General features: G+C 34.2%; 1 protein-coding gene across 2 annotated transcripts; it reads right to left on the reverse strand.

The window, feature by feature from the left end:
• Positions 1-1,740: 1,740 nt before the first annotated feature.
• LOC145056550 (myosin-8-like) lies at positions 1,741-14,020 on the reverse strand. Of its 2 annotated transcripts, XM_079004237.1 has the most exons (36): positions 13,212-14,020; positions 12,946-13,074; positions 12,724-12,867; positions 12,494-12,639; positions 12,234-12,393; positions 11,947-12,165; positions 11,665-11,814; positions 11,435-11,571; positions 11,206-11,352; positions 11,013-11,114; positions 10,858-10,915; positions 10,669-10,770; positions 10,551-10,588; positions 10,354-10,480; positions 10,113-10,283; positions 9,876-10,007; positions 9,623-9,732; positions 9,466-9,526; positions 6,941-7,118; positions 6,665-6,870; positions 6,466-6,585; positions 6,138-6,392; positions 5,893-6,011; positions 5,719-5,806; positions 5,559-5,654; positions 5,310-5,480; positions 4,670-4,801; positions 4,428-4,589; positions 3,780-3,878; positions 3,565-3,635; positions 3,385-3,484; positions 3,034-3,090; positions 2,873-2,929; positions 2,695-2,772; positions 2,271-2,350; positions 1,741-2,174 (listed from the first exon to the last, which is right to left on the reverse strand). In XM_079004237.1, the coding sequence occupies exons 1-36, from the start codon at positions 13,212-13,214 to the stop codon at positions 2,060-2,062; spliced, it is 4,320 nt and encodes a 1,439-aa protein (XP_078860363.1). In that variant the 5' UTR covers positions 13,215-14,020; the 3' UTR covers positions 1,741-2,059. The 2 variants fall into 2 exon arrangements, 1 of the variants encoding a protein (XP_078860363.1); XR_013685826.1 differs by lacking the exons at positions 12,494-12,639; positions 12,724-12,867; positions 12,946-13,074; positions 13,212-14,020 and having other exon boundaries at positions 2,134-2,174; positions 2,271-2,360.
• Between the last annotated feature and the right edge of the window lie 277 nt (positions 14,021-14,297).

Below are 14,297 nucleotides of genomic sequence, written 5' to 3' on the forward strand. Positions count from 1 at the left end.
AATGGATGGGTCTGGCCCATCAGGTTTTTGTGTTTGATCCTTAGTCTATAAATAAAGGCTTCTAGCTAGTAGTTACTAATGATCTTTTAGTGGTTCCTTTGTGTTGGTCGAATTCAAAGTCTATGGTCTTGATTGTCTTTCTTGATTGTATTGTTACTCTATTTGAGCTAAGTGAATAAGAATATTTCATCCTATGGTGTGGATGTATGTCACATTGACCAAACCAATTTGTGTTTTTGTGTGTATGTGTGTGATTCTGATTCCTTCTAATTTATTCCATAACAATCCTTGACTAGATAAACCTTTTCCTCCTCTAGTATTTAAAAATAAAATACTTACACTTTAACCCCTTGAGATTTTCAAGTTTCTAATTAACTCCTTATAAACTAATGAGTTAATAAGCTACACTCTTATCAAAAAAAAATTCATTTTTATGCTTAAATCATATATTTTGTGTGATCGAAAATGATCTTATTTTTATATTAATATCACCAAATTATTCTGACCATGGGCATACATCCAACAAGTTTATCTAATTTGAGTATTCTACTTTGACTTACATTATGTGTTCCCTATCATTATTTATCATTCTTGAGCAATTGGTGTTAGGTTATTATGTTTCCACTATATTGGTTGTGACATAGGTTGGTTGTAAGCTTGTGTTTGCACAAATTAAGTTGTTTGGTGCTATTGGTGACCAGAAGCTCTGGTACAGACTATACAATAAAGGTGGTGCAATTAGTGTGTAGGGTTGTATGATCTTGTGGGGTGCCTCTTATGGGTGTATTACAAGTTGGTATAGTAATTTGGGTATGATGTTGGTTGTCGTGACCTCATGATTATGCTCGTAGCTTTGTACTACTGCTTTCGTGCCTGGCACTAGAGCTGCTACCTGTTTTGTTTCTGCCAAGACTAAGTTTGCTGGTACATGGGGTATTGCATGGCATCCTGTTAATCGGACTAAACAGGGTGGCTAGTTTGTTTTGTTGTGGTTTTTTTCTGCCATTTTCTCATTTAAATGTACGGATGGTGCCAATGATGCTACACTATCCTCGCCGATGGTGATTCGAGGATGTGCTTGAGGAGAGTTTGCATCTTTTCTCTAAAAGAGGAGACAAGAAAGGTCATGAGCATTACCATTACCAGGAGAATTCATGGTAATACTCTTCGATGCTTAGGTTAGATAGTCGGGTCGTGGTATTATAGGGAACGAGTTGGAGTGGAGAGTCTTGCTTTATTGGACATCTTCTCCCCATTGTTATAGTTTTCTGGATTTGGCTTAGGTGATGCGTTTTGTATTTGAGCTAATATTTTATGCTTTGTAGGAGCTTTTTATCAATAATGTTACTTTTGGTACTTGAAAGGTTTTAAGGGATTTGATTAGGTCTTGTTGTGATTCACTTTTTGATTAGAAATGTCCGGATTTGGCCATGTCCTCCCCTTTTATGGCTATAAGTTGGTACATGGAAGTCGCTGTCCTTCCATACGTAAAGCCTTCTATCTGCTATTATTAGGTGGAGTCCCCATTAATGAGCATAAAGTGTTCTTCTCAAACTTTGACTAACTTTTGTCCTACAAGACTATTAATATTGCCAAAGTTGATGGTGCTCAATTCGGATGTGGCTTTCGAAATTAAGCAAATATCAGGTTTTCCATCAGTTGTAATATCTAAACGTTACAAAACACATGGAGGTGTCAGCCTAATTGATTCCCCAAAAAATGAAAAACTAGAAAATATCATTGACAAATTGACATCATTTATTTGAACAGATGATACGCAAACACAATATATATAGGATCGTCAACAACTCTTCCGCTATTGAAAGGTTCCTATTATACAAAGTAGAGCTGGGAGAGACATACATTACACATTGAAGATTCCCTGCGTTGCTATATTTTTACCTAAAATAACCTATGAATTTTACACGTCTAACCTAACATAATGCTTTACACTCGATCCTACTAAAATAATGAGTAGCCTAAGCTAAATCTAGAAACAAAAAAAATAAAAAAAAAAAAATGTACAATGTGGTTTTTGATATGCAAAAATAACCACACCCTACTCCAGTAAAAATTGGAAAGCTGGATTTTCAAGGAGTTCACCACTTGGTTTCATATCTGAAAAGTCTTTCTCATGGAGGCAATGGTTAATGTCATCGGTTGAAAATGGAACACTGCAAATAAAATCATATGAATCACTTGTGCTTCTTTTATCATAAAAAAAAGAAAAAGTTTTGTTTTTTTTTCTTATTAAGAATACATATATATACCTAGAATTGTCATCCAGCAAATAAGCATTACTATGAGTATCACCTTCAGATTTCAATAACACGTTTAAGTTATGAATAACCTGTCACACACTAACAGGGTGAGAAAAGATTATTGGTTGAAACAATACAAACTGGTCGGTTTGTTTGGTTGGATGGATGGATGGAATATAATGACAAAGGAATGGAATGAATCATTACTATGCATTGAAATTTTTAACTTTATGTTATACATTATTTTAATTATAACTATTTAAACCAAAAAAATCGAACATGATAAGAGTTGATTAAAACCCAAATAAGTTGTTATAATTATTAACATTTTCTATTACCTGTAAATAATAAAACTGTAATTAAATTAGAATGAAAGAATTTTTTAAACATGTGATATTAAAAATATCCATAAATAAAAACATTAATGTCTTACTTCTTGGGATACACCTCCAGTATTGTGATCATCCACATAGAAGGTGCAAAGTCTATGATGTTGTTGAACACTTAGAACCTAATAAACAAAATAAATAAATAAATAAATAAATCATCACTTACTGACATTGTTGTTTGTTTTGGGGTTGTAAAAAATGCAAGTAAATGCGGATACTTACTGGGCACAGCTTAGTTGTGAGTTCATCGTATCCAATTTTAGGCTTCTGTGGTATAATCTGCACAAAGTAATACATATATTAACTAAATAAGAAAAGGAAACTAGATTGAATTTACAGAGTTTTTTTTTTTTTTTTTTTTTTTAGAATCAGAAGAAGCATACCAGAAATCCAATTGCTTGCTTTGTGTGCTGAAGTTCATCCATTGATGAACCTACATACTGATTTAATGGAATGGTTAGACAGGACCTACTACTATACCCCGATGTTTCTTTCTGACTTGATAAAATACAATTCTTCCTATTTTTGTATGGATACAGTTCTGATTGGGTAATTAATGCATTTTTTCCCCATTAAGTCAAGGAAAACTATATACTGGTATTTCTTTAGTACTTTATATTTTCATAACTTTTCCCTGGCTTTTTTTATCCTTCCATTTCACCAAGTATGAGTCATTTTTTAAACAACAATACAAAAAAAAAAAAGAACATGAATGGGCTAACTTCAACATTTACCTCTGCTGTGATCTGAGTACACCATTGCTCTAACTGACCTAACCCTCCTTTCACATATTCACCATTTCTGAAGGTGCAACACTCTGGTTGTGTGCAAAGGCTGCATTGCATTTGCATAAAAGGTGTAAAGTTAACATAAGTTTTGATAAAATAATTGGAAGAGTTTTTGAATTATGAGACCTGTTGAAAATCTGTGCATTGATGTAAGAGAAAGCTTCAGTGAACATCTTCTGAACGAGGACTGATGGGACCTGAATGAATGGTAAAATCAGGATATATATATATATATATATATATATATATATATATATATATATATATATATATATATATATATATATATATATATATATATTTAACTTTATTGAAGGAAAAGGAAGGAAAAGTAGACATACATTGTAACTTTTATATATATCGAGCATGATATTTAGGCACTGAATAACAATTAGCCAGTGACTAGATGGAGGAGGCCCGTTTGTTGTGGTCTTTGGTGCCTGAACCGTTTGGAGAATATGAATTAGTGCCTTGTTTGTTTTGCCTGTTATTAGGACTACAATTTCATTAAAAGGCTATATATATTATGCCAAACACTACAGGACCTCATCATTCATCATTCATCATACATCATACATCATACATCATACACATTACACAAACAAACATAAGGGGTTGTTTCTTCTTTAATTAATCTCAACACAACCCTCCTAATGCTTTAATGTATAATTAGCCCTTTACCTTCTTTTTTCCTCCCAACTTCTCTCACATTAATGTTGATGAATATAGATAAAAATATATATATAATTTGGAATGTGAGGGTAAAATGGTCACTTAGTCCCATTCAGACAGTTTATTCAATCTTGAAAAGAAACAAACGTCATTTACTCACACAGGACTTAATTTAGGCCCCATCATGACATGATACAGAGCAAAACAGGTTGTACTGTATTTAAGTGAGACCATGAATAAGACAATAAAAAAAATTGACATTTTTTGTATTTTTTGTTTTGTTTTGTTTTGTTTTGTCCAGATAAGATACATCGTACCTGAATACAATTAGTAAGAACGGGTGCCAACTCCTTCTTCAAATTGTCACGCATAATTGCATATATTTTTTCAACATAAGCAGTTAGTTGTTGCTTAAAAAGCAAAGCAGGGTACTTGGCCTCTACGTGGCGCACTATGTCATTGAAAGATGATTTAAATCCCTACAAAAACATCTTTTGTTTTTATTTTAAAAAGAAATAAATCATCAGGGTATTGAATTGGAATATGCATAAATAATTACCTGAGTCATCCTTCCAAATAATGATGGTGAATGTGCTTTAGCATGAGAAGGGCTTAAACTCTTGTGAAGCAAAAATAGCAATGTAGATGTGGTAGACAGCCAATATGCCAAATGTTTATTGTCATGCTCTTTCTGGAAAAGATGGTATAAATAGATAGATACCAAATAAATCTTCCTTATATTATAGATCAAAAAAAATTTCAACATTTTTCAAAATTAACCACTTTAACCAGTGTATTATATCAGGTCAAAATGTCTTAAATTTTTATGGTTTGATTGGGAAAAAAATAATAGTATAAATGATTGCCCGAAAATACAATCATTTATCTACAATACACCCTATAGAATATAACACGACACTTTTTCATATTTTGTGGTTTAACCCTTTATGCTTTATTTTTTTCCAATCAAACCATATAAGTGTCATATAATTTTCCAAATTAACCAATTGACCTGATATATCTAGGTAGTCAAAATGGTTAATTTGGAAAAATACTTTTATGGTTTGATTTGAAATAATAAAGTATAAATGGTTAAACCGTAAAACTGACCAAAATATAAAATATAACAATGTTTGGGATACAAAGGTAATGTAGAAAGAAATCAAAAATAGATATAAAAAAATGAAAATGAAAAAGACCTCAATGGCGGAACCGATCATCTGAATAAGACGATCAAATACACTTGTTTTTTCAGCTTCAAAAGTTTTCCAGTGTAAAAGGCTTTTGTATATTATTAAAGTGGCAATTGGTTTTCCTTGACTGAAACCCATCTCTTGTCTAACAGCCGAAATAAGAGCATCAACATTCTCCTGAATCAATGTCAAACTCACATATAATTATTTAAAATATTAGTTTAAAGTTTAAACACATGCTGTTGAATTTCATACATTATGCTTTTCATTGGCAGAACGCCTCAAACTGCTGTTGAATTTCTTCATACGTCCAGGAGTCATTGGACTTCCATGTAGACCATTTTCTTCATCCTGCACATCAAATCCGTTTTCACAAGATATTTCTATCTAAATTTAATAAAAATAAGATAGATACCTTAACCATCAAAGAACCTGACTTCATCATGGCTTGCTGGCGCAGAATAAATTCCTCCTCCTCCAGGTCACAAACTTTTTCTTGAAGGCTGAATGAATTCAAGGACTAAAATTACTACTTTGCCCTTGCCTCATAATGAAATATTTATCAATCTAACATATTATATAATAGAACCTTTGCATGGAGGTCTTGAGCTCGATTACCATTGCCTCTGCATCCCTAGCTTGCTGTGACCTCTCTTCACACAGCTTGTGGGCCTCATCAAATTTCTTTTGCAGGGCACTAGCCATGTACTGAAAATAAAAAAAAAAATACATATATATATATATATATATATATATATATATATATATATATATTTATTTTAAAATTTAAAACATACTATAATGTAAAATATTTATTCCTTAAATCTTAATTACCTTGAGTCTGACATTTTCAGCGGTAAGCTTATCAACTGTCTCATTGCCAGTAATAGGAATGTCTTCAAGTCGAGGAAGCTGTCCTTTTTCTATCTCTGAAGCACCCTCTTCCTTTATGGGATACTCTGTGATCTCTTTTATATAAGATTCTAGTTTTGCAATTTCTTTATCTTTTGCCTCCAGTTGGGAGATCAGTTCTTGCATCTCTTCATTCGTTTTGTTTTTGGCTTCCAGAGCAACACTTGACTTGGCAGCCTGCAAAATTATTTTATTATATATTAACCAAAATGATCATTACCTAAGGACAAACATAATTTGATAGGAATACCTTTCTAAGCTTGGTTATTTCTGCATGTGCTAAATTTGTTCTACAAACAGACTGAGTGACTATTGCTGCATTCCTTGTTTTGACAAAATGATTGTGGGCTAAATCATGTCGGCATATACTCTGCAAACAGTTGATAAAAAATAAAATAAAAATTCACATATACAGCATATATAGCAGTAACTTGCTTTAAGTAACATACCTGGAGTACAACTGCTGCATCTGTTTGTTTCTGGGAAAGATACTTATTGTTTGCAGCCTTCCCACGGATACTAGCCTGGAGTCTAGTAGCCAAATCATATACAGCTCTGTAACATTTTAGTTTCAGAAACATACGTGCGTTTTTCTGGATGACTACGCATGCAGCTACTCTCTTTAGGTGTTCAAACCGTTTACGTGCAATTTGCCCTACAATCATAAATTGTTTGTAACTACATACATACTTCTCATATATAATTTACATACTATATATATATACCTCTACAGATAGTCTGTACAGGAACAACTGCTTGTTGTAACATAACATACTTCCCGTGTTCTGAATGTGACCGATATTTTGACTGGAGTTTTGTTGCAGATATTCCTAAAACCTGAGTTCTGAAAGCATCTAGCTCTGCCATCTGACCAGCTCTCAGAAAAACTTTTGTTTTACCTATCTGTAACAAATAGCCAATGCATTTGTTGGTTAACTGATTCAGATAATCACTGCCATGTGTCTTTAATTACCGCATTACTTGAGTCTTAAAAGTTGTTTTTCAGTTACAAAACTCAAGAGTAGCTTTCTTTCGGTTCATGTTTTTTCTCTATTTAAGTATTCTAATTTCTTAGTTTCAAATGGCAGTGAATAAAAGTATCATTTTTCCCTTCTCCTATTTACATACTACAGGTTCTGATCTGCTTCTTTCTTTATCAAGCAAAAGAAAGGAGTTATTGAGTGAAACACATGAGAGAGATAGCTACGGCAAGCAACAACAATAACTCTGCAACTCAGCCTCTAATTCATGTCTTCAATGGAGAAAAATATCATCTATAGAGTTTAAAAATGCTGACTTTGGTCAAATCCCAAGAGCTTTGGGAATTGGTGGAGAACGGATACACAGAGGCAAACTCCAACACTCAACCAGATCAACAACCAACAACTGTGGGACACTCGTAAGAAGGATGCAAAGACTCTTCTATACATCCAATTGGCATTGGATGATGAAATATTTCCTCGTATTGCTGCGGCATCAACATCCAATCGACATTGGAAGAAGAGGGTAGGTTATTTATGACTATGTCTACAACTACTAATGTTTCAGATTGTATGTGGTATATAAACAGTGGATGCTCGAATCACATGTCTGGTTCAAGATCTTCATTCCAGGATCTTGATGAAACAAACAAAAGTGAAGTCCGACTTGAGAATGACCGAAAGATTGAAGTTAAAGGCGAAGGTACGATTACTATTGAAACCATGCAAGACAATACTAAAGTCCTTCAAGATGTTCAATTTGTCCCAAGTTTAGCATACAACTTACTGAGTGTTGGACAGCTAATGAGAAGTGGCAAACTGATAATAAGCAGGAATGTTGAGTTTAATGAAGAAGCAAGGTGGATCCTAATAGCCAAAAATAAAGAGATCAAGTTATAAACTTTGAAGATACACCATCCACAAGTTCAGGCGATAATGTAGAAATACCTCAGGATGATCAAGGCTCTACAAGTTCAGACTCTGACAACGATAATTCATCAAAGAATCCGCCACCAAGAGACGCTTATGATGATACACCGTAAAAGTTCAAATATGTGGCTGATGTTTACAACTCTTGTACATTTGCCTTGTATGTAACAGATCCAACTGATTATAAAGAAGTTGTTCAGCAACTTGAGTGGCAGAAAGCTATGAAAGAAGAAATACAAGTCACCGAAAGAAACTCAACATGGGAGTTGGTTGATGTTCCAAAAGACAAGAATGTTATAGGGCTTAAGTGGGTATTTCGAACAAAGCATAACGCTGATGGAAGTCTTCAAAAGCAAAAAGTCCGTCTTGTTGCAAAAGGGTATTCACAAGAATACGGTATAGACTATGAGGAGACGTTCTTCCATGTGGCTAGATTCGAGACAATGAGAACTATTATAGCATTGGCTGTACAATTTCAACTACCTGTTTTTCAATTTGATGTGAAGTCTGCCTTCTTGAAGTATCAAGGACTCAAGGTTTCTTCACATCAGATATTTCTTTTCCTGTTAGTGTAGTATCAAGGACTCAAGGTTTCTTCACATCCCTACAAACCAACATCTTGGCGCAGCTAAGAGGATTCTTCATTATGTAGTAGGTATCAAAAATTATGGCATCTGGTATTCAAGAGTTTTTGAATTTAGGCTAGTAGGCTTCAACGATAACAATTGGGCAGGGTGCTTAGATGATCGCAAAAGCACATCAGACAATGTTTTCAGCTTTGGTTCCTGAGCTATAACATAGAGTTCTAAGAAGCAAGACACGTTGGCTCTATCTTCATCGGAAGTTGAATACATAGCAGCAAACACAGCACCACGACAAGCCTTATGGCTTCGAAAAGTTCTTGTTGATTTATGTGTTGAGCAAGAAGATGCAACGGAGGTATTTTGTGACAACAGATCAACCATCACAATGGCCAAAAATCCTGCTTTCCATGCCCGAACGAAGCATATATATGTGCAATACCATTTTATTCGCAAGTTGATCACTGATGGAAAGATTAAACTGAGCTTTTGTAGGACAAATGAACAGGCAGCAAATATATACACTAAATCTCTTCCTCAAGCCAAACAAACATGAGTTCTTTAGAATGCAACTCAGAGTATGCGATTGAATCAAGGGGGAGTGTTGGTTAACTAATTCAAATAATCATCGCCATGGGTCTTTAATTAATGCATTAGTTAAGTCTTAAAAGTTGTTTTCAGTTACAAAAGTCAAGAGTCATGGTCTGTCTTTTTTGCTTTCTTTCAGTATTAACCATCAAAACACGATAAAGTACCTACCTGATAACCTTCAAGTTTTGCCTTTGCTAATAGCATCTTCGAACGTGCGATATCATCGCTCCTAAAGTTAATGAATATGAGAAACAAAATCAAGATTATGTATTTCCAAAAATAAAAAAATAAAATTAATAATTTTGGAATTGATAGATAGAAGTACAATTTTGCTACGGCGTCAGGTGCGAGGATTTTGAAGCGTTCTACAAATTCAGCGTAAGGTTTACGAGTAGGAAACCCTGCACAACTGATTCTGATTGCCTCCATAACACCCTGAAATCATATGAATCTTCTTCAATTTTCAATATTCAATATCATCAAGACATAGGATATAGATATATATATATATATATATATATATATATATATATATATATATATATATATATATATATATAAGAAAATCCCTAACTTACCCCACATCGAAGTTGTTGAAGTATATTCGGATTCTCAAAGATATCAGGCTTCAAAAGGCTATTGGGTTTGACACAACGAACATAATGCGGTTCTGTATGACTGAGTGTCTCAAGCAAAGCTTGTAGTTGTTGCTGTGAAGATGAAATACAGACACATGGCGTGACGTGAGTGAGTGAGTGAGAAAATGAGATGACCTAGTCCTAGTGTACTACACTGGTGGATTGGTGAATAAGAACCTTGAACTTTAAACCTATTGATGAAAACTTTGATGATTTAGATGAATCCTCTGGCGTTGGTGGGAATAAGTTTGCTACAAATGGACACGTTGAAGCATTTAAGAGTGCTTGATGCTCTGCAACAACATAGTCCTTGTTCTTATCCAAGAAAAACTCACTTTGATACGTCACCTGAAATCATCATGACTTGATTAAATAGATGACAGAGATCAATAGGTATATTAAAATTTCAGATGCATACATCACCAGCATAATGACAAATGGTGAAATCTGTTTTTGCCAGCTTTGGCTTGCTAAAACGTTTATGGCTACTGAATGTCTGATAAAGCTTTTCTGCAAATGTTTCATGTGTAGCTCTTGGAAACATGCTGCATCAAATTTCCCTAAATTCAGTTTACAGATTTAAACTAATCTGACAAAATCACGTGTAACACATACCAAGCCTCATCCAGAAGAGCAAGCACTCCACCAGGTTTCTGAAGTAATCAAAACCTTAATTATTTAGATCAACAGAGGGGATGAATAATATCATCTTTCAACAGAAACAGAAACAGACCTTTTCAATCAGATCTAAAATGTCTTGATTATCCTCAAACTGTATGTAACTCCAGTCTATTTCCTCCTTTGTATATTCTTCTTGTTCCATCTTGAAAACATGCTGAAAAACATCCAGATTAGTTAGATTAATGCTAGTTAGGATAGGATATACAATTATACATGACTGAACATAATTAATGAGACAAACCTGATTAAAATGTTGCTGAAGTTTCTCATTAGTTAGATTAATGCAAAACTGCTCAAAACTGCATATGAGAGGAAATGAAATTTATGTTAAACTAAAATAAGAAAATGAGCACCTGATATGTCTGGCAAGCAAGTCAAAGCGTACCAGTTAAGCACCTGTTTGTCTTGAAACTCTCAAATCCATAAATATCCAGAACCCCAATGAAGAACTTTGAGTCCGAATCTTGCCCTATCGTATTATTAATCTTGTTCACAAGCCTGGGTCATTCTCACTCAATTATTATTAAAATCAAAAACATGAAACTGATGGAAGGTATTAATTAATTAATACCATTCGGATAAAACCTACCAATCAAATAATTTTGAGTATACTATTTTGGCAAATGCATCTCTACTGATTGTTGCAGCCGTTGGATCAAGACACTTCTTTATGCTTTCACCACGAGTCACAATGACACGTGTGCAAAAAGAATCCTCAAGAGCTGTCCTATCACACCTAAACATAACATGTATATTATATTATATTATATTCACCTAAATTATCAATAATCATAATAACAAAAAAAAAAACAAATTACTCGAATAGCTCAGCTGCAGTTGTTAGATGGAAATTAGATTTATCATCCTTGGGTTGGGAGGAATCTGGTTCACTTCCTTTACCGAATTCAATGTTACCTAAATGAAGAATTGCAGCAACAACACGAAATATAGCATCCTGTTTTGGAGGAAGAGGAAAAAAAATGATTCAGGTAAGATTCAAACGATCGATGGCAATTTAGTAAATATGTCAAACACCTAGGCTAGTTACCTGCTCTTCCGAATTAATCCCAACAACATCCATAGCCTTCCTAGTTTCAAGGTACTCTTGGGACTCATCCACTCCATTCAATTCGTAAAAATTTGATTGATTAAGATAATGAAATGTCCTTGGATTTCCAACTTTGTACTTTTCAGACTCCTGAAATGACAAAATCTTATCAACAGGGGATAATATAGCAGCAGATGTTTAAAAATAACACGTGTGTTTTACAATTGTGTTTGTTGATTAACACAAAAAAAATAATAAAAAAAAAATTAATTAATTAATTACCCCAGGTGGTGCAGCACACAACATGTAAAAACAATGATAATTTCTCTCAGGATCAGAAACTTGGCAGACACGTGATCTTTCCAGTAAATAAGTTCGGATAGCAGCTCCAGAGATTCTTCCACTGTCATTAAACTGGATCTCAACGAACTTACCAAAACGACTTGAATTATTGTTTCTCAGTGTCTTTGCATTGCCAAATGCTTCTAAAACCGGATTAGACTGCAACAAGAAACAAATTTGCATTTTCAAACAAATACAAATATACAAATACAAATACAAATACATACTTCTAGAACTTGCTGCTCGACACTCCGGTGCCCCTCAGATGAAGGGCGGCCTCCCATAAAAGCAAGATACTGCATAAGATTCTTTGTGCTTTCTGTTTTACCAGCTCCACTTTCTCCACTAACAAGAATTGACTGGCTTATTCTCTCGTTCACCATCTGCCTGTATCATACAAAATACAAATCATATCATCATATTATAAGCAAGAAGTGAATGTGATTTACAATCAGAGCTAAATAGTTAATTGAAAAAAGATGCATGCCTGTATGCAGCATGTGCAATAGCATAAGGATGTGGACTCAATTCCCCAAATGATGCACCTTTGTACTGTGTCATTATCTCTTTGGTATATAAATCAGGTAATCTTTTGAAAGGGTTCACAGCTATTAATATATTTCCTGTGTATGTCTAGCAACATCCAAGAAACCACAACCTTACCTTATAAATCCACTAAAAAGGGAAAATATATTAATTCACTCTTACTCTACTCACATAAATGTCATCCGCATCATATCGACTTTTCAAATTTTGTAGAACCCCCGGTTCATGTAAATAAGTAAGCCTTGTCATATCATCCACTCCACCTGCAGGAAACTCAGGATCTTTTGCAAGAACACTGTTTGCATTGATTACTACCTGTATCATATATTATAATTAACCATGGGAAAAAAAAAATGTTTCAAAGAAAGAAATGTTCTACTTCCAGTCACTTACTTCTTTTCCTGTTGAACATTTAACTTTAATATTATCACCATCGATTTCCAAAACATCACCATCTATCCAAACTACCTCAGGATCCTCCAGCCAGACTTGAGATCCAACCACTACTTTGGATGGAGCAGCCTGTACCACAACAACAAGGAAAAGTTAAATGACATGATTACATAGCTGCATGCATCTCATTGGTAATATAATCAAATCAAATGAAGGAAATAGTATATAAAATATTGATGAAGTGGTAATAAGTTGAAAAAGCTTACCATCCCAGGGTACAATCAAAACCAAAACGAAAACGTAGGGCAGAAAACCCCAAATATTCCTTGTTTAAAGCAGTATGGTTGCCAAAAAACCATCCCAACACTATTCGGAAATCTGGACAATGTACAAAGATCTAATGCTTTTGAAAACATTTCCAAGTCTGCATGCACGTATTCAAACCTTTCTCCTGTCGATAACAACAAAGTGGAAATGGAGAGAAGGGGGATGATGACCACGATAGCGTAACATCATTTGGGGAAAGTTGCAGAGGCCAAAATTATTCAAAACAAACAAACCTCCGCCAACCTTTCCTTTCTCTTTCTCTTTGTCCCCTACGATTATCGAATCGTGTTTTCTTTACGTTTTCTATCCCGATTTTCCGGTCGGTATCTCAGTTTCCGGTTCCTTTCTCCGACACGGTCTTGTTTTCTCGCATAGAGAAACATGGACAACGAAACAGCTAACGACTTCGTTTTTCTTTTTGCCACTTTGCCCTTTCCTCGCTCCTGCTTTAGTTAAAAGAGGCAATCTACAATAATACTCCCACGTCTTAACTTTTTCAGATCAAACACCCGATTCAAACAAATTCATTACCATCTTTATCGTGTTCATGAGAATTTCTCATGACATTTTTTTTATTGATATTCACGATCAACCCAAATGTAAAATCGATTCGCAATCCAAGAGTCGAATATGATGACAAATCAAATCTGATCAAACAACAGGATGCGACAACGGAACGATTTAAAGAACGTGATATGAATCTGATTGAATTATTTATGATGATGATAAACGTGATCTTGAATTTTAATTGGAGTCGTGAAATGCGAGATGTCGTCACCAAAAGAATAATCAGATGACGAAAGCAAATTAAAGTAAAAGAAACGAGTTATGATCTGTAATTGATCTGAATGACTTGGATTGGGCTTCTGAATAAATCCCAAACCAAATAATTCTTTTTGAGAAGATAATCGAAAGAATATCGGCATAAGAATTCGGCTTGATTTTGGATCGAATGAACAGTAATGATAACGTGATTGGGCTCAAAAGTATAAATTCACGTTATTGGGCTAAAAACAATGGAATGA

The sequence above is a fragment of the Lactuca serriola genome, chromosome 6 (genome assembly GCF_051521515.1).
Source record: "Lactuca serriola cultivar US96UC23 chromosome 6, Lser_US96UC23_V15, whole genome shotgun sequence".
Taxonomy (NCBI): Eukaryota; Viridiplantae; Streptophyta; class Magnoliopsida; order Asterales; family Asteraceae; genus Lactuca; species Lactuca serriola.

Excerpts from the sequence above, each read along its gene's own strand:
- LOC145056550 (XM_079004237.1), bottom strand. Across the intron at positions 10,481-10,550 it reads GCTCTTCTGGATGAGGCTTG|CATGTTTCCAAGAGCTACAC; the intron begins GTATGTGTTACA and ends AATTTGATGCAG. Across the intron at positions 9,527-9,622 it reads CCTGACGCCGTAGCAAAATT|GAGCGATGATATCGCACGTT; the intron begins GTACTTCTATCT and ends CATTAACTTTAG.